The sequence below is a fragment of the Lissotriton helveticus genome, chromosome 11 (assembly GCF_964261635.1).
Source record: "Lissotriton helveticus chromosome 11, aLisHel1.1, whole genome shotgun sequence".
Taxonomy (NCBI): domain Eukaryota; kingdom Metazoa; phylum Chordata; class Amphibia; order Caudata; family Salamandridae; genus Lissotriton; species Lissotriton helveticus.
Genome location: NC_136072.1, coordinates 169,008,825 through 169,029,046, shown reverse-complemented (window position 1 = coordinate 169,029,046; position 20,222 = coordinate 169,008,825). Strand labels below are relative to the sequence as shown.

Sequence of the window (20,222 nt, the reverse complement as noted above, 5' to 3'; positions counted from 1 at the left end):
ATTCCAAGTAGAGCTCAAACTAGGGATACATACATACGTACTTTCTCTATCTAAACATTGTGACGGGAGATACACAACAAAGTCTGGTACGGGTGGCCCTATAACCCCCACAAACTACACTGCATGTATCACAGTGCCTCCCCGCAGTACTGACGGAATGTAGGGCCCTGTGAAAGCCTCTACATATATGGTGGTAATGCCCGACAATCCGCCCCTTCTGGAGGACATTACGAAACTGCTTCAAAAAGTCTTCATTTTCTCTATTACATCTATAACAGAGGTGATGCTCTTGGACTTTAACCTCTCAATATAGCGCTAATGACCAGGAGTAAATGACATGTATGTCTCCAATAACTGGACAAACGATCACGTGATATTAGTTGCACACAGGTGGGGAGGGAAACGCAAGGTTAAAACCCATGGCTTTAGTTGTTTTAGATTAGACTGGCGTTTAAGTGCAGATTTATGCTGTTAGGACAAGTTAGATAAACCGCAGGTATGTACTGGGGACTAAAGTGTTTGAAATAACTAGAGTAGGTTATCGGTAAACGGGTGAATGAGCTTAGTAACATACATAACGCAAGGACGACTGCAGAGATTCACTCCTTATTATCAACTAATTCCCCCATACATTTCGCAGAAATCCTGAATGAAATCTTAAATATTTCTGATACCAGTGGAGTCTCAAAAGTATTTAAGACAGTATTTTCGATGGCATTAACACCATTCAAAGCCATACTGGGTATTTTTCCAGATTTCGTCCATTCGATTTTTGGCGGACTTCCCCTCATTTTGGGACTAATTGCAGGAATCCTATTCTTAGTCCTTATATTTCGTTATGGCAAACCATGTCACAGACAAAACACCTGCGACAAGGGAAGAAACAATCCTAGCCGTTGGATACCGGGACCGGATATCAAAAATCCTGGGACTATGCCGGCGTAGAGACCTGAACATGACTTGGTTTCTTTCATTTCGACCAATGTGGCATCGATGTGTTTTACCTGTATTAAGGTGCTTGCTATGCGGAGAAGAATGCGTGTTAGACACCTGTCTGACTCTACAATCAGATGCGCCAATGGATGCAGAAACATTGTTGAGTCCAATAAAGGCTCATACTTTGTGCTGCCCTCAACGGCTACCAATCCTGATGACGGCATTCGTGGAAGCTTCACCACTACGATTAAGGGGTAGTGAAGTTCAAGATGAAAGCAGCATTGATCAGGTACGACCTTCTGTCAGCAATACTAATCAAAACGTCAATGGAGACAATCATGCGCACGAATGCATGGTTACATCTTTTTCCGAGTTAGTGGAACTCTCCCAGGAAGCTGTTGACAACTTTTTCGAGAGTCTAAATGATATGATGTTCTCACCAGAGCAGAAATAGAGACTTTTGAGCAAGCTCGCACACGGCGTTCCCTGAATTTGGCCTTCAACTAGAATAGCAAAATACCATGAACAATTTTCCCTCCAGTTCACGGACAGCAATTTTTTTCAGCAGCCCCAAAATATTTTTACGAATTTTTCGGGACACTTATTTTCTGCTTAAAGTAAGAACTATTCTTAGAGAACTAAGATTTCTATTTTTAGATACTTTGTAGACATTAGCTGCCCGCTGGTATGTTCATAATTATTTTATTCTGTGATGGAATGGTCTCGAACCTTTTTTCTGTATTAAGAGCCATTTCATGTGTAAATTCTCATATACAAATTAGTGATAATGTATAGATATGCGTGATTACTTTAGCATTATTCTACGGCTTGAGTGCATATATTACATGTGACTGTTTTTTCGTATATTTGATAATTTCAAAATGCATTTATGTATTTTGGGGTGGTAAGGTATACACGATACTCTACAGTATGTTTTACTATGCATAGATTCGTAAATATGTCCATAGTTAGCGTGGAGTGGGTGTGATGTATTCCTATAGGTTCTGTATCGATCCCCCTATTCCTGACCCTATTCTGGTTAACAAGTTAACTAGCAGCCATCCCATGAGGCAGAAAACCCCCATGATGCAGGAACCGTTATCTGATAAAGCCACACTACGGCACAGGAACGTGTTATCTGATTAGGTCATAACGCTTGCCATCTAATTAGACAAGCGATATTCCTCCAGCCCCTGATAAGGCATACGGAGTTCTCAAAACAAATCAAACCTATGACAGACCTGGGAAAAACCCTGCAGCCATTGTTTTGATTTCACCGAGAACTTCAGCAAAAGAATGTGCTAACGACCAGGTCGTATGACATCCTTATTGACGTATCTATGTCCATCCTTAGGTCAATCTCGGCACCTTAAAGGTATAAATATTACCGATATTGCCCTATGCAAACACACGCGGTGGTGACGAGATCGGAGCAGCCAGACTTGCCGAAGCCCAGAGCAGAGCAGACCCCGCTGGCGCAGCCCCGCCTTTCCTGACGCGCTGAGAACGAGACGCTGCTTTCTCCTGCCGAGAAATCCAGCTCCGGCGCTTCCGGGTAGCCCTCGCAGGCAGCCTGGAATATCGAGACCAGAGACGAGAGATACCATCCCTCATTCATCCTAGCTTCCAGGTACAGAACTGAATAACCCCTTGCAGTGAATTCTTTAGTCAGTCACTTGGCAAAACAAACTTAACTTAAACTGTAACTTTCTATTCCCGCCCACGTATTAGGCTTAGGTCAGGTACATGGGGTAGGCGTAGTTAGAAACACCAGTTGAGTACGATTAGTCAAATGTAAATGTGTATGTATTCATTTTAAACCTTCATATGGCTTGGAAACCATATCCATGTTTTTACAGTATTATTTTATACTTCTGCTTTTATTGTATGCACTTTACTTAACCATAAGTATTGCAATAATATCGATCCATTTCTCTTGTATGAGAAAAGAGACTGATCAATAAATAACATCTTTTATTGAACACGCCCGTCTCTTCCTTTTCTCTACAATCTGGTGAGACTAAGAATGCACGTACTGACTGAGTAAAATAAGTCGTCTTTTGTTTTCACACGACTCTAGAGATACAATCTTGATTAGGGGAGAGCAAAGTTGTCATGTTCTATGGTTGTCAGAAACTAAATCCCTTCTTGTCTATCCAGGGAGGTTCAACTCCTCCTTGCCTATTCGAGAAAGTTTCTAGTGAACTCTGAGCTAGCTGGCAAACCCAAAACTTTAAGTCTAATATCGACAGTAGTAGACCTAGTTAACGTCTGGTCTAGGCCTATACTATTGAAGGTATTATTCCAATGCGCAGAGCCTATTGGGATAATGGGAACTACACTACACTAGCTAGCATTAAACAACGGACAATAGGAAATGCCCTCTCACCTGTCAAAGGATATACTGATATATTGTGAACTCATTGCAAATCCAGTCCCGTCAGATATATATATCTGTATCGAAAACTACTCCTTTCTTGCCCAGGCATGGTCCACTTGCATAAATAAAACTTCTGATGAATGAACAAGCAAACCATTTGTAATGCGCATTAATTCTTTTCACCGCTAAAAAAGGAGTCGTTTTCTATTTGAATACGAAGCCCACGTTCATATGCACACCGCTGCCGCCAGGGTGAGGGATCTGTGATTTGGAGTATATGGCTCGATGCAGCGGCAAAACTGGAGCTACGAGAGGGGATGCATCGATTCCTTCAGCTGTCTAGCTGGTCCTGCATTGTAGTCGTAGAAATGGTGCTCAGGACTATGGCTGCAATGATCTCTTAGCCGCACAACAGGTGCTGTGTCGATTCTTCAGCTGCATTGTGGCGATGTGTGGGGTTTCAACCGCATGGCATTGCTACTGTATGAAAAACAGGCCCTGGAGAGCGATGCATGAATCTTCAATACTTGAAGTAGCAAACCACCTCCAAGGGCCTAGAACTGGGATTGGGACCACTTGGCAGGTCATAACTCTCAGCCTAGGAGTTCAGAGGACCTTTAGATGAAGTCTTTAATGTTCAAGAGACTTCCAACAGGAAGCAAGAACACAGAAGCCCTTGAAGAATCTTGACAAGCAGGATAAGAAAGTAAAGTATAGTCCTTCCACTGCCCAAGACAAAAACAGCAAGCAGCAGGTCAGCACAACACCGCATCAAGCAGAGTGGAAGCTCCACTCCCACAGTTTCTCCAGCTCTTCCTGGCAGAATCTTCTCTTGATCCAGGAGGTTTCTAAAAAGTGGGTTTACAGGTCTAATACCTATAGCCCTTTCGCCTTTGAAGCAGGCATACTTCAAAGGATAGTCTTTGTAGTGCACAGATCCTCCCTTTCCCTGACTTGGCTCCAGACACACTACAGGGGATTGGAGACAGCTTTGTGTGAGGACAGGCACAGCCCTTTTCAGGTGTCGGTGACAACTCCTCCCACCACTCTAGCCAGGGAGGAGCATCAGCATGGTGATGGGCAATCAGGATATGCAGGACACACCTCAGCTCCCTTTGTGTGACTGTGTAGAGTGAATGCACAAACAGCCCAACTGTCAGTCTAAACCAGACGTGGATTCTACAGGTAGGCAGAGGCACAGGATGCTAAAGCAGGAAAATGCCCACTTACTAAAAATGCCATTTGCAAATACACAAGTTAAACAAGCATTTTCAATGCAATAGGTCTCGCATGTACGCGAGTTTTAACTATTGGCATTGCAAATGACAATGGCTTTTATTTATGTTTTAAGAACCAAAACATAAATAAAAGGCATTGTTATTTATAATGTCAATAGCTCAAACTGCGTAAATGCGAGACCTATTGCATTGAAAATGCTTGTTTCCAATAGTAACTTCATAAGATAAGTGAATAACCGGTTCTAAAATCTGGTTAGTCATAATGTTGGCTGTCAATGAGAGACATACAGAATAGTAAGATGACTTTGAGAATGCAAATTCTTTAGAGTCCACAATTAGTTGGAGGGCTTACATTGCTTATAGATGCTATTGAATAGCAGTGTATATGAGAGGTACACTGGTAATGTGTGTGAGATTCCGAGGCGTGTTACAAACTTATCACATCAAACATTTAGCTAAACTTTCAATATTGGTTGAAGCGGAGAGATTTGTGAGGAGCAGTGTCCCATTTGGATGTCCTTTCCAAAACATCCATATCAATTGTCATCAGTCTTCTGCCAACTGAGTAGGTCTATGTGGCACTGGGACTGGGTCCAATCAGAATTGGTAAACGTGGAACCCATGAGTCAACGGGCACCTGCTGGGATAGGAAACTAAGATGCCATCCTGTATTCGAAGAGGCATGACCAATGGATGACCACAGACGCTAAAGAAGTGCGTCACTAAAAGTCCCAGAAGCAGAGATAACACAACCCAAGGATAACTTTGAACACCGTAGTAGTAGGCTTTTTGTGTCCCCCTAGCAGCAGGGGGCAGTATTATATGTGTAACCACAGCCATTGGTGTTCACCCAGAGATAGTAGAACAATGGTGCTCTAGCAGTCAACTGTAGGTAGAATTAAGAGGATGAGAATGGTTGAGACTTGAACATACCTTTGCAGGTGTTTGTGACCACTGCAATGTGAATGATGATAGGGTGTAATAACACAGATGTTTCAAATGTAACCAAAGAGAAAGACCTAAAAAAATAATCTATTTCACTGCAACTGACCCCAGATTTCAAGTCGAAAAAGTGGTAGCTTGTTTAATTCGTCATGCTCACCTAGATGTTGGCCATGGCTTGCCTCCGCCATGAGTATACTTAGAATTAGAGGCTAAACAATAGAGCGGCCGGGATTTGTCGTTGAAGTTTACGACATTATTCTCTCATCAGACATGTTTTCTTACCAGCCTGCTCTGTTTCTCTGTCGCGCGCACTACACAGTCACGTCCGCTAATAATGGGATGCTTTGATAATATATTTTAAACCTGGTTGCTGCTTTCTTTTGCATCTTAAGGCAACTGTTTGACAGATAAACATTTTGAAATTGAACAGCTCGATGGAGTTTCCTTTAAAAATTAAGCACTTGCACAGTTCCTCTCGGTAAATGAACACGACCGACGAAATTGCATCAAGAGTTTTTACGCTTAGGCGCTTTGACCCGGAGTGTCGCTGCGTCAAACGTCCAGTGAAAGAGCTCTGCGTGAAATAACAGGGCCCATTTTGCGCTAATTACACAAAAGATGCACGCTGTTTGTATTTGCGCTACGCTGTAAGCAGAAAGCTAAACTACAGGGTCACACCATACGCGTGCACATAGGCTGTCTTGGCAGGCACGGCGAGAGGAGACAGGAAGGGCCCAAAACATGCCTCCCTCCCAATACAAATGATGTGACCCGTACATATGCACATCGCCTGTCTGGGCGTGGGCACATCTCCTGTTCCCCTTCCAAAGCTAATCCAACAACAATAGATCTAAAGCGTGCAGCGCATGCCCTGCGTTCCTAGGCGAGACCTAAAAAACACTTTCACAGAAAGATGTGTTTTTTAAATCCTGAGTTTAGGGAACCTAAACTCCAAATCTCTAGCTCTTCCCAATTGAAAGTTACACTTGTAAGATGTAACAAGGCAGCTCCAATGATAACCTATAGGAGAGATAGTCCTTGCGATAGTGAAAAACATAATTAGCTGTATTTCTCTACCAGGACTTTTAAAACACACCAGAACATGTTCTACCTTTCACATACACTGCACCCTGCCCATGGGGCAACCTTGGGCCTACCTTAGGGGTGCCTTAACTCCTTAACCGCGGCGTGAATTCCACCGCGGTGTAGGAGTTTTAATCAGTGGGCGGGGCTGAGTCGGCCAGCAGACTTGCGCAGTACTATCGAGCACGGAACAGGTTAAATGTAATAAAAGGGAAAGCGTGCTTGCTGGTCGACATGGCAGCTTACAATTGCCCGCCCAGACACTGCACTGGCAAGCCTGAGACCGGTTGGCAGGGCTACTCATGTGTGTGGCACAATCAGTGCTGCAGTGCCATTAGTAGCATTTAAATTACAGGCACTGTGCACACACAGTGCACTTTACTAGGGTCTTACCAATAAATCATATAAGCCAATCATGGATAATGAATCGCAATCCTAATTTTACAGAGGTAGCACTTGCACTTTAGCTCTGAACAGCAGTGGTAAACTGCTCTAAGATCAACAAAGTCCAGCATACAGTCTAAAATACAGGGGATATTATTAAAAATATGTTTTTCTCTGATGTGCCACATGTAAATTGTTTGTTGGGATTATCTGCATTTGGAAAGACACTTCCTAATTAGATGGTATAGGTTACCTTGTTCCATGACAGTAAATCAGTTTTTCGGTTTGGAGTTTGTCTAAAGGAGCCATTACGATTGTCGAACTTGGCCATTTAATTTCACCTACCCAAAGGACTTAAATATGTATTTGTATTTCTTTTTGTCATTTTAGAATGATGGGTGATGACGAAGATGAGGGTGCTTTGAGTGATTCAGGATCAAATGAAACCTTAACCGCAGATGTCTTAGCTGAAAGGTAACTTGTAATAACTGCTAGCTATTCCTTATTTTGAGATGCTGTAACAGAATAAGCCTTTTTTTAGTTCTTTTTATGAGTTACCCTAATTAACCTTTAGTTTACTGTCTGGGGATTTTATTGTAAAAGTGAATTTTGCTTAACTCAAAGATATTCAACTCTGAAACACTGACTATGCGATTGACATCCCTATGGGATTCATTATTTGCAAATTTGTAGCATTTATGTCCAGAAAATGTGCCAAAACTGCCTCCCAGAATGACTGGTATGGAAACCATTTATTTTATGTATACTCTTGTATTTATGCAACTATTTTGTAATACCTTGCCACTGGGTTTTAAAAGTCTTGTGTACATGATTCAAGGTCTTTTGTCTACAGTATTCAAATAAGCACTTCATCACTCGTTCATCTTTACTTGTCTGCAATTGATTTTTACTTCACTTTGAAGAGCTTGTTGTACTCTTTACTGTTTGTTGTAGATGCCTCAAAGTCCTCCAGAGCAACGGCCACTGCGCATTATTTGCTACAGATCCCTCATCATAATTAACTTGTTCACACTTGACGGGTTAGTCACTTTTTGGTTTAGAATTTCTTTTATTGTTTCAACACACAAGAAACCACGAACTAGCCAATTCGCTCTTTGGTCATTGGGCTGCAACCTGGCAGTTGTGTTGTCCGGATTGGCCAAGGAAAAAACAAACATGACTGAAGACCGGGCGTGCAGTCTGGGTTATGGACTATGGGTGTAATCGGTGATGGGAAGGTCGTAAGCCCACGAGGGACTGCCACCTTAACCCATGCCAGCAGAATAGGCCTAGTCACCTCCGATAGGTATAAGATTTAGGGCTGGCACGTTTGCGCCAGGAAGGGGACTCCACACAGAGGCAACTGATCTGTCCATAAAAACCCAATGCTTCTCGGACTCCGGACGCGACCACTCCACTAAGGCCCTCATTTGGGCTACCCGCCAGTAAGCTTGGAGGTCGGAGATCCCAAGGCCACCCTCAACAGGGTCCCTGTAGGTGAGCTCCCTGCGTAGACGGGCCAGTTGGTCGCGCCAGATAAAGCATTCTATGTCCCGTTGTAATGAGCGCAGAGCCCCCGATGGGGTTACAAGTGGCAGCATGTGAAAGAGGTAAAGAAGCTGGGGCAGTACCACCATTTTGACTGGGTTATGGACTATGGGTGTAATCGGTGACGGGAAGGTTGTCAGCCCACGAGAGACTGCCACCTTAACCCATGCCAGCAGAATCGGCCTAGTCACCTCCGATAGGTATAAGTTTTGGGGCCGGCACGTATGCGCCAGGAAGGGGACTCCACACAGAGGCAACGGATCTGTCCATAAAAACCCAATGCTTCTCAGACTCCGGACGAGACCACTCCACTAAGGCCCTCATTTGGGCTGCCGGCCAGTCAGCTTGGAGGTCGGGGCTCCCAAGGCCACCCTCAACAAGGGTCCCTGTAGGTGAGCTCCCTGCTTGGGAAAAACGGCCACTACAACGCGGCCGTTTCCACGAAATCCTTTACCACGCATGCATTACAACGCATGCATTACAACGCATGCGTGATTACAACGAGAGGCTTTACCACGCATACCTTTACTACGAAATGCGTAGTAAAAGCATGTGTGGTAAATGAAAAGAAAAAAAAAAGGGGTTTGGGGGTCTCTTTTATAATAAAATAAAATAAAGCTTTGGAATAAAAAGGGGGGCTGGGGGGTCTCCCCCCAAAAAACAAAACTAACCTGAAGAGCCGAAGCTGATGCAATTAACGTCGTTAGAGAGGAAACGGAAAGTAACTTCCGCTTCCTCTTAACGACGTACGACCGACGTAACCAAAGAAGATGGAGAGAAGGCGAGTTAAAAGGTATGGGGCATTTCAGTAAAAAAAAAATATATATATATTAAGGGTTAAGGCAAGGGGTAAATATAAGGAGTGGAGGCTAGGGGCATGTAAGGGGAGAGTTTTAACCTTTAACAAGAGTATGCCCTCACCATGCATAAATTTACAATGAAAAACGTTGTAAATGTATGCGTGGTAAAGGAATATTCGAGGTTAAGGTTATGCGTGGAAAACTAATTCCGTTGTAATGCATGCGTGGTAAAGGCATGCGTTGCAACGGAATTCGTTGTAACGTCATACAATCTCCCTGCGTAGACGGGCCAGTTGGTCGCGCCAGATAAAGCATTCAGTGTCCCGTTGTAATGAGCGCAGAGCCCCCGATGTGGTTACAAGTGGCAGCATGTGAAAGAGGTAAAGAAGCTGGGGCAGTACCACCATTTTGACCGCAGCTATACTGTCCAGCCAGGACAGAGAATGCGGCTTCCATTTTCTAAGGGAGTCCCTGATCTGTCGGGAGATAGCCACATAATTTGTGACTCTGGTGCTTTGAATAGTCGCTGAGACTTGCAGTCCTAGATAAGGATTTGAATCATGGGCCCATTGGACCGGATATGACCGCTAGAGAAGCCCCAGCGTCTCAGGGTGTAGGGAGAGGTCTAGGGCCTGGGACTTATGTACATTGATTTTAAACCCAGAGGCCAGAGCAAACCTGTCAAGTTCAGCTAAAAGGCGGGCAAGGAGTCCCGAGGGTGCTCTAGCGTAGCTACCACATCATCTGCGTACAGGCAGAGTTTGTGCTCCGTCCCCCCCGAAGCGCTCCCCTCTGATGCTCTGGTCATCTCGTACCCTCAGAGCCATAGGCTTCATATATAGGGCGAACAAGAGGGGGGATAGGGGACAGCCCTGCCATGTCCCCCTGCATATAGGGAAGGGCGCTGAGGCCAACTCATTCAACCGCACGATAGCTGTGGGCCTAGCAAAGCTGCTAAGGTGATGGACCTTTGCAACTAATCTTTTACACCGCATAGAACCGTCCCCCCCCCCGTCCCCCCCCTTCGCAAGTCGTTGTTCCGACTTGCGGAGTAAAGGTATCAGGAATCACAACGCGGTCGTTATAACGGGATGCGGGATATTGAGGTATATTCAGCTGCTAAGCACCCAGTCAATAAAGCGGCCTGGGAGGCCAAAATGGACCAGGGTTGCCCTAAGATACGGCCAATGGACCCTGTCGAACGCTTTCTCAGTGTCGACAGAGAAGATCATGCGCTCCGCCGGGAAGCGCTCAGATCGGTCTGCCAGATGTAGGAGCCGTTTAGTGTTATCAGAACATTGATGTCCAGGAACCAACCCAGATTGGTCTGGGTCTATTAACCCAGGCAGGTGGCGAGAGAGCCTGGTCACCTGGATCCCAGTAAAGATCTTTAAGTCCACGTTCAAGAGGGATATAGGACGAGAGGAGCCACACAGGTGTTTGTCCTTGCCCGGCTTTGCTATACCCAAATTCAAGACCTCTAGCATTGAAGACGGGAGGGAAGCAGTTTGGATAGGTCCGACCGAATTATAGACCCGCACCAGCAATGGACCAAGTGTTGCACAAAATTATTTATTGAACACTGGGGAGAAGCATCTGGGCCCGGGGGCTTGCGAAGTTTCAGGCGAGAGATGGATATGACCACCTCTAACGGATAGTGTAGTGTAGTTCCTATATTCCCAATAGGCTCTGCGCATTGGAATAATATATCCTATAGATTTGACATAGGACTGAGGTCAACTAGGTCTCTATTGAATATATTAAACTTAATTGTGAGTCCCATCTAGCTCAGAGGTCACTAGAAACTTTCTCGAATTCATAAGAAGTGATTAGTTTCTGACAACCGAATAAACATTACAACTTTGTTTCCCCAAAAATAAACGTATCTTCAGAGTCGTGGAAACAATAGATAGATATTTTACTCAGTCAATCGTGCATGCTTCGTTTCATCAAAAGGATTTATTGAACAGTCTTCTTTCTCATGCAAGTAAAGTGAACTGCTATAAGCGTAATACTGGTTGCAAAGTATAATGCGTACAGTAAGAAGAGTATTATAAAATAATACTGTGAAAGTATTGTATGGTTTGTAAACCATAGATGAATACATACATAAATAACAAAGGCTAAAAGTACTCAACTGGTGCTTCTAAAATACGCCTACCGCAATGTACCTAACCTATGTCTAGTACGAGGGAAGAAGTGAGTGTGGTGTAGCATAGGTTTAGTTTTTCTTTGCCAGGAATTTAACCAATATTTCTCTTAGGGTCTAATCAGCTCCGTACCTTGGTTTTAGAATGAAGGAGGTCTGATATCTCTGTCTCAGGACTCGATTTCCCAACACCCTGCAAGGGGAGCTTGGAAACACTGGAGCTGGACTCTCACTGAGAGAAACTACAGCTTCTCGCTCAGTGCGTCAGCTGGAGGGTCGGCTTCCTTCGGCACTTGCTGTAGCGAAATGCGTCGGGCAAGTAGATAGTCGAGCTGCTCTGAACCACCGTGTGTTTGCTAGGGCAAGTGTAGGCATATTTATACCTTGAAGGTGCCTAGTTTGACGTAAAGTCGGGCATAATAACGTCAGAAAAGAACCCCAAGGGCAGGGTGGTTCTTTGAAAACTCCATGAGTTCCTGGACAAATCAATATTCAAGCAAGGGGATGTCCCTGACTGCTGAAGTCGAGTTTTCCAAAAATCGTTGTGGCTTTTTTGAACAAGTGGAAGTAGCCATGCCTGTATTTGGACTGCATGGGTTATGTCTAAATATGGTTATGATTTATCGAGTTTTCCAAGAAATCGTTGTGGCTTTTTTGAACAAGTGGAAGTAGCCATGCCTGTATTTGGACTGCATGGGTTATGTCTAAATATGGTTATGATTTATCGAGTTTTCCAAGAAATCGTTGTGGCTTTTTGGAACAAGTGAAAGTAGCTATGCCTGTATTTGGACTGCATGGGTTATGTTTAAATATGGTTATGATTTCTATGCCTATATAAGGGCCATGTGAATTGTACCTATATAAGGGCATGAATCGGTAAATTTCGCTCAGATCCTTCAAAACTACACAACAATAGGGGCTGCAAGTTCCTCTGCATGGTGGAGTAACAGTTTAGATGTGACGACCCCTTGCAGGTAGCGGGCCGGCTCCTCGTGAGGTAGAGTCTGTGCCAAGTATAGAGTCTCATAAAAACACCGAAACGCATCAACAATGTCATGGTCAGTTGTGCATTCTTTGCCGTCCTGGTCTCGGATCATAGAGACAAGATGCCTAACGCTGCGCACGTAGCCTGTTGGCCAACAGTCTCCCGCATCGGGCCCCCCGCCCACGTAGAAAGCATGCTTCAGGCGCAGGGCTGCATATTCAGCCCGTTCAACGTCCAGTCCCACCAGTTGCGATCTAGCCGCCTTGAGCTGTTTCCAGACTCTGGGCGCCCCTGTTCGCTGGTGTATGGGTTCCAGTTCTGTAACTTCCCTGGACAAGTGCTCCCTCTTTTCCCTCCTATCACTGTCTGCCGCTGCTACGCCCAGGAATTCCCCTCTAACCACTGCCTTAAGGGCCTCCCAGATGGTCGTCGTGGAAATGGTAGGGGAGTTGTTAAAAGTTCTAGCTAATTCCTTTCAAAAGCAGAGACCGAGAGACAGACACTGGGGCTCAGTGCAGAGGCGAGGAGGAGGCGGAACACTGAGGCGAGGAAGAGAACAGACAGATAGGCAGACGCGACCGAGCCCAGCCGCTGAGATGGGAGACTGGAAAGACTGTAGTTAAGGGGAGACCCCCAAATGCATTTCAGACTGTGGTGTTAAATCCATTTGTCCTGGAGACAGCCTACTACAGCTACAGAAGGAGAAAGTATAGACGGGGCAAGCTGTACCCAGAAGAACTGACCTACGGGATGTTCCGCTTCACAGCGTTACACCCAGCTGACAAGATGGTGCTGGGGGATGCTGGGAAACAACAACCGTATGAATCTGCCGGCCTGTGCCATAACAGTCATCCGCAACACTTTCCATTATGGTTATTCACACTTGTAGATTAATTTTGAAAAAATGTTGTATTCATATTGGACAATTTACAAAATTCAATAAAAAGAAATTAATCTAAAAAGTTCTACATAATTAAGTCATGCACTGTTGAATTTGTTGCACTACTGAAGGGCGCTGTAGCATGATTTCACGTGGACGCCAAAAGCGCCGTGTAGGGCGGGGATGGTGTAAGGATAGAGAAGCCCGCACTGCTGAATGGTGGGAAAGGGGGCAGGGGAGAATTTAAACATTCCGCGCCTGCTGGGTCAATGTGTTAGAAGTGAGTATGTAGTCAGTTTGTGCGCAAGTCTTATGGGGGTGGGAATAAAAGGTGTATTCCCTGGAGCCCGGATGGTTCAGCCGCCAGATGTCGGTAAGCCCAGCTTCCGCCACAAGCCGTCTCCCGAGAGAGCCCCCGTCTGTCCCCAGCGTTGTCCCGACCTATCCAAGGTGCCATCGAAGGCCAGGTTAAAATCCCCCTCCCAGCAACACAGTCGTGCTAGGGAGGTTGGTGAGCTCATGCAGAATTCCCTTAATGAATCTCTCCTGGCCTCCGTTGGGGACATAAACAGTCGCTACCGTGAGGGTGTGTGTGCGCCCACTGTAAAGGTGTAAGCTAGGAATCTACCCTTAATCTCAGCCTGTTTAGTTCCCACCCAGCCCGGGTACTTACCGGAGACCAGGTTCGCCATCCCACTGTTTTCGAGAAATGAGAGGAGAACAATTGGAAAGGGAAGGCCCTGGATCGCAATCTATGCGTGTCTGCTTAGAGAAGGTGCGTTTCTTGGAGCAAACTGATGTGGGCTCCGGAGTTCTCAAGAAAAGATAAGACTACCAGCTGTTTGGTGGTATTATAAAGCCCTTTGACATTGAGGGACAAAATATTAATATCAGTCGACATAAGGGGAGAGTCTGGGAAGAGCTACGGAAGGGGATGTCTGGGACCGCTGAGGTGGGCGCAAAAGATCAATGTCAAGGGGAAATAACCCATCCTGGTAGAAGGGAGGAGAAGTGAACCCTAAAACCCACAAGAAAAAACGTACAACTAGGAACATAACGGACGCAGTCCACAAGTGTCCCGAGCAAACCCCCACAGAACCCAGCTGGGGATAGCAGTATGGATCCCAGGCCTTTATAGCAAACAGTGCTGGTGAAAGAGCGCTTTCCAGCCGCTGTGTTTGACTCCTCCGACAGGGATTGCAGCACAGCCGAGCGCTCCTTAGCCATAGCTATCTGATTCGGATGGTGGCGCGGTGACGGGTTCCCCACGCGTTGCCATCTTGTTGGATCTCTACGGCGTTCGGCCGATGTATCTTTCTCCGGCGTGGCTCGATCCCCACCCGGGAGGCAAAGAAGTGACATGGCCTCATCAAGAGATCGGAGCTGGTGGAGCTTGCCTTCCCATTTAAAAATGAGTCGAAATGGGTTCCCCCAGGAGATGGAGATGTCCTTAGTACGCAAAAGTGCTGTCACTGGTCGAAACTAATGTTGTTTCTGTAATGTCGAAACCGCAAAGTCCTGGAAACGGAGGGGCCGGCAGGACGAAAGTCTATTGGGTGTTTAGCCCTCACCTCCCGTAGAATACGTTCTTTGAGTTGAAAATCGTGAACGCAAGTGAGGATGTCAGGTGGGGGAGCCTTCGCAGACCTCCTGGGCCGTGGTTCCAGAGGGTCTCCCAGGACAAGATGGAATAAGTCCACAACAAAGGCCAATGTCTGGCTCCTCTAGGCCCTGAGGTGCCGCCCGGATCATGATGTTATTCTGACGGGAGCGGTTGTCAAGATCCTCTGCGTGAGTTTGGAGGTCCAAGTGCTGGTCGCGAAGTCTCAGGACTTTTTGCTGTGGGTGGGAAATCTCTTCATCTCGAGCGGCTGTTTGGTTTTCTAAATCGTTAACATGCTCACCCACCAAGGCCAGATCCCTCCGCACCTCACAAATCTCATTGGTTAGGTCTTTTTTTCATGGAATGAAATTCTCTAGTGAGGTCCGCAAAAAGGGATTCCTGAACGCTGCGGGTGACTGGGCCCTCTGGACCAGGTTGCGTCATAGAGCTACTTGGTGGAGCCGAGGCTTCCGCTCTGCCGGCACCGGGCTTGAGGAGGAGATCTTTCACAGACCTGTCTTTGTGGGATTTGTCAGAAGACATCGTGGAAGGTGAGCTCCCGGCAGCGGCAAAGGGAGGCAGGTGAAAGGCAAGGTGCGCGACCGGGCTTCAGAAGCGGGGAAGGGGAAGCTCCAAAAAGCACTTTCGGCTCTCCGGCAGTAAGGCGTCAAGAATGCCCGGGGGGATTATGTGCCGAAACAGTAATCCGCACTCAGTGTCCAGTCCCCCGAGGTGGCCCTCTCGCGTGGGTGGTGGTGCGGCAGCCACTCAGGGCCTGCTGCCGGACGCACTTCCAAGAAACACTCGACACACAATGGAGAGAGGGAGGCGATTCCAAAAACTAATGGATTACCGTGATTACTGCCCCCATATTCAATCCATATTTCATATCGGCTGAGTGGGTCACCTGGATTCCTAGGTAGCGGAAATGGTCCCACTTCCATCGGAACTCTGTTGTGGAGAGGTCAGCCACCCCTGTGCTTACTAATGTGGCAAGTGGGAATAGGACTGACTTCTGATTATTGACCTTCAGTCCCGACACTTTGCCAAATCCCGACAAGATTTCTAGAAGAGTCGGCAATACCTCCTCTGGGTCCGCGAGGTATAGCAATGCATCGTCCGCATATAGGGATACAAGATTAACCAGACCGCCCAAACGGATAATGTCCCTTCGCAGGCGGTTTGACAGATGCTCTATTGCAAAGGTGAATAAGAGTGGGGACAACGGGCAGATTTGCCTTGTGCCACGTTCGATGGAGAGAAGTTCAGAAATCACCCCGCCGTTGCGTACCCTAACAGTCTGTAGGTTATATAAGTCGCACCGAGGAAATAAAATTCCTAGCAGAGCCCATTCTGGTCAGTACTTCCCAGAGTTCCCATTGCAAGGTATAGAAGGCCTTTTCGATGTCTAAAGCGGCAGCACGGATGTCCATATTTGCTGTGGCATGCAAGATGTGGGCTAGGCTTCGTATATTTGTATGTGTGCTGCACCCTGGTATGAAACCGTACTGATCCGCGTGGACCAGATGTGTAATAACCTTACTCTAATGCATTGCCAATGCTTTTGCCAGTATTTTTGTATCTACTCCCAATATCGATAATGGCTGTAATGAGCCTGGTGTGTATGTGTTTCTAACCGGTTTAGGGAGCATAGCAATATGGGCCCCCCTAATCGATGATGGTAGGAGGCCCCCTCCTGGCCTCCTGCAGGGTTTCCGGAAGACGAAAAAGCAGGATATCCGCGTAGGTCTGGATGTATACCATTGGTAGACCATCAGGGCCTGGGGACTTACAGTGGGCCATATCGGCCTTCGCTTCCTTCAAGTCCACATGTCTAATCTCTGCATTAAGTACCTCACGTTGGCCATCAGTGAGGTTGGGGATTGCGCGGTCATCCAGAAAATAATACAAGACGTCTGGGGGCCACCCCTGTCTCCTCTTTTTATACCGAGGATAGGTGAGCATGTGATATCATACTGTGCAGATACGTGACTATCTTCTGGTCGACGGAGTGTGAGAATTAGTGGGAGGACGCTTGCGCTTAAGCAACCATGCCAACAAGCCACCTGATTTATCCCCCTCCCGGTGAAGGAATTAGCTGTATTCGTGCCGGACCATGTAGTTTAATCTGTCCCATATTTCTTCTGCTCTGCGTTGGACATGCAGCAGTGTCTCTCCCCGTCAAGTTCCGCTTCCTGCAATCCAACCAGAGCCTTTTCCGCCTTGGTCAGTTCCCTCTCCAATTGTCGTCACGGTCCACCCGCGCTGGAGCAGCATTCCCCACGTGTCACAACCTTTAAGGTTTCCCATTCTGTCACCCTTCTACTAGTGGATCGCCAGTTATTGTCGAAGTAGGTTCTCATCACCTCCGTTAGTTCCCCCGGTAATGTCATCTTCAAGTGCGTTTGGCTGTAGTCCCTACAGTGGGACTCTAGGGCAGTGGCACTGTGGCCCACATTCCAGGAGCACAGGGGCATGGTGTGAGAGGTATTGTGAAAGGAGTTCCCGTGGGGGAAGCACCCGCACTCGTACTTTATTTGTTGTGTAAGCGGTGTACTACTGGTAGGTTGGTGCAGATTTGGTAACTCCTGAGTAAGAGGATATAGAAAGAAGTAACTTTGCGTTATCGTGCTCAGAATGACAGTATGCAATATTAGGATGTTAAAGTACATAAGTGCCCGAAATGGATGGGGCAACTAATTGAAATGGGAGGAAGTATGATGTAAATTTAACATCAACACCAACCAACTTAATCGAAAAAGAAATAAAATACCTTATGAACTTTCACCAAAAGGATTGTAAATTATTTGAGTAAACTAATTGACCGAATTGTCATTCTGAGTGCATTTGGGGACTTTATTCAGGAGCACGATAACGCAAAGTTACTGAGCGGTATTGTCCCAGCACCTGTGTGCGCAATACCATCACCGCATCCTTACCCGAAAGTAAGAATCTGTCCAATCTATTAAAAAGCATATGATGCGAAGGTGTAATGGATATATCCCCGTCCCTTGGGTGCATCGTGCGCCAAACGCCCATATATCCTAGTCGGTCCATGGCCCCCTGGAGTGTGTTTGTCATGTTTGGTTTAGAGGGTGTAATAGGGGGATGTTAATCCAAATAGCTATCCAAGTCACAATTAAAGTCAAAAGCCAACACCACAGGTGTGCTCACATAGGGTAGAAATGCCTCTGAATGTAGGAAAAAAGTCACCTTCATCAATGTTGGGAGCATTAATATTCAACAGGCAGATCTCCTTACCATCTAGCTTCGCATGCTTCAGGACATACCTTCCCTCTACATCGGCCTCGCTTCTAAGAATTTTAAATGGCACCTGTGGATCTACCCATGTAACTAACCCTCAGGAATATGCGGAGTAAGTGTCATAGAACGTATTTTATTTTTTTAACTCTTTGTATTCAGGTTTTAATTTTTCGATAATCAACACAAACTCATATGACATGTTTATACAGTGAGGTTAAGTCCAGATTTTTTAGCAATCCAAAAATCATAAAGGAGATGAGCATTCAAAACCTCCTACTTCCATTAACAATAAAATGAAGGACAAACAATGATGAACAATAATAGGTCCATTCCATAATATAATCTGAAAGTTAGGTTAAACCGGGCACTGCTATAAATCAAACATGCAGCTACCTACCAGATTTAAAAACGTTTACTGGCAAATATCACACCAGATAGATTCTCTGGCCCCTCTCAACCTGTAATCCAAGGCTAATTAGCTTTTTATGACTCCTTCCATCTCACTAAAGGAGCCCAAATACACCGACCCAGAAGTCTCGCCTTTTTACCCTTTCTCTCATCTATAGCTCTTTCCAGAATAAACATGGAGAGTAATCGCGACAACCACTGCTGAAATGTTGGAGGCAGCGGACCATGCCAGGCAGAAGAAATGCTTATCTGCACTACAGCCATAGCCAGAAAAAGAAATTGATAAGCCGGATCTTGCACATCACCACTGCTAACTCCGAGCAAGATCAAAGCGGAGGTTAGCATAACTTTCAGCCCTATTGACAAGTCAAAGAACTTCATAATAGAGTCTAACAGGGGTTCAAGGCGTGAGCAAGATGCAAACATGTGTATGAGATCAGCCGCAGGTGCGTCGCACCACGGACAGTTAGTTCCTACCGACGCACCCCACTGTGCTATTCTCACCGAGGTATAATAAAGTGCAAAAGCAGTCTTATAATGCTGTGCTTGAAGCCCTGCCGAGCACATAACTGTCTGACCTAATTCTAGAGATTCAAGGAACCTCTGGTTCGGCACCCACCCGTTCCAGCCATTTTCCCCCATGTTTGGCCAAATCCTCTTGCTTCAATGCAACCATTTCAGCATTTAATAGCCTGATAACACCCTTCCCGCTGTCTCTGATAGTATCTATGACTGATTCTACTAAACCCATTGAACCCCCCCCACCTTCTTACTAAAAAAACTTCGCAGTGGGAGTGACATAAACCTGAGAGCCCTCCTAGTTTTCCCATGCAACCAAATGAATCGGTTCACTATATTCTCCAACGCTACAAACCAGTGTTTCTTGAATTCCATCGGTATTGCCCTAAACAAGTAAAGGATTTTTGGTAGAAACATCATCTTCACCACATTACAGCGGCCCCGTAATGACAAGTGTAGGTTGTTAATTCTATCAAAATTAGTTCTTGCCTTCCTAATTACTGGCTCAATGTTCCTAACAGCCGAACTCCCCAAATCCGGCATAATCGTTGCAGAAAACTTATATGGAGCTAGGAGACCTTTGAATTTGTTTTTCCTGCAGCATTGCTATATGTATGCCATGCCGGCGAAGGTAAGTGTGCATCTATACCTTTTTAATGAAAGAGTTAAGGCCCTATATATCCCATGTCACAATTTTAGACTGCACCATCTGTCCACCTGCTATATTGTACAATTCTGTCCCCTATGCTCCGCCACTGCTGCCAATAAGAACATCCATGATAATAATCCATCCCTCCCACCCTCTGGTAAACACTGCAGGTGCCACCCCAAACATGTGCCAACACCAGACTCCTACTCAAAAATCAGTTTCTAACAGGGCGGGGCGGTGGGTCTGCCGCAGTTCCTGACGAGATTGGCTCCGCTCGGGAAATCACTCTCGTCACCATCAGCTCGATCTTGGGAGGGCGCGCTCACAGGGAGCGCCGCGCATGGTCGGTCGGCTGGAGCGGGAGCTGGACCGAGCCGGGCGGCCCGCCTCGAATAAAGAAACCCCCCATGCGCCCCCCCGGATGCCACAGGGAACTAGCGGGAGCGGAGCT

At 46.1% G+C, this 20,222-nt stretch overlaps 1 protein-coding gene across 1 annotated transcript in view; it reads left to right on the top strand.

Annotated features, from left to right (window-relative positions):
- PPP1R2 (protein phosphatase 1 regulatory inhibitor subunit 2) overlaps nt 1–20,222 on the top strand; it is a 132,738-nt gene that overhangs the window by 81,133 nt on the left and 31,383 nt on the right. The window contains 1 exon segment of the mRNA XM_078666378.1: nt 7,357–7,440. Coding sequence (XP_078522504.1) covers nt 7,357–7,440 — 84 coding nt within the window.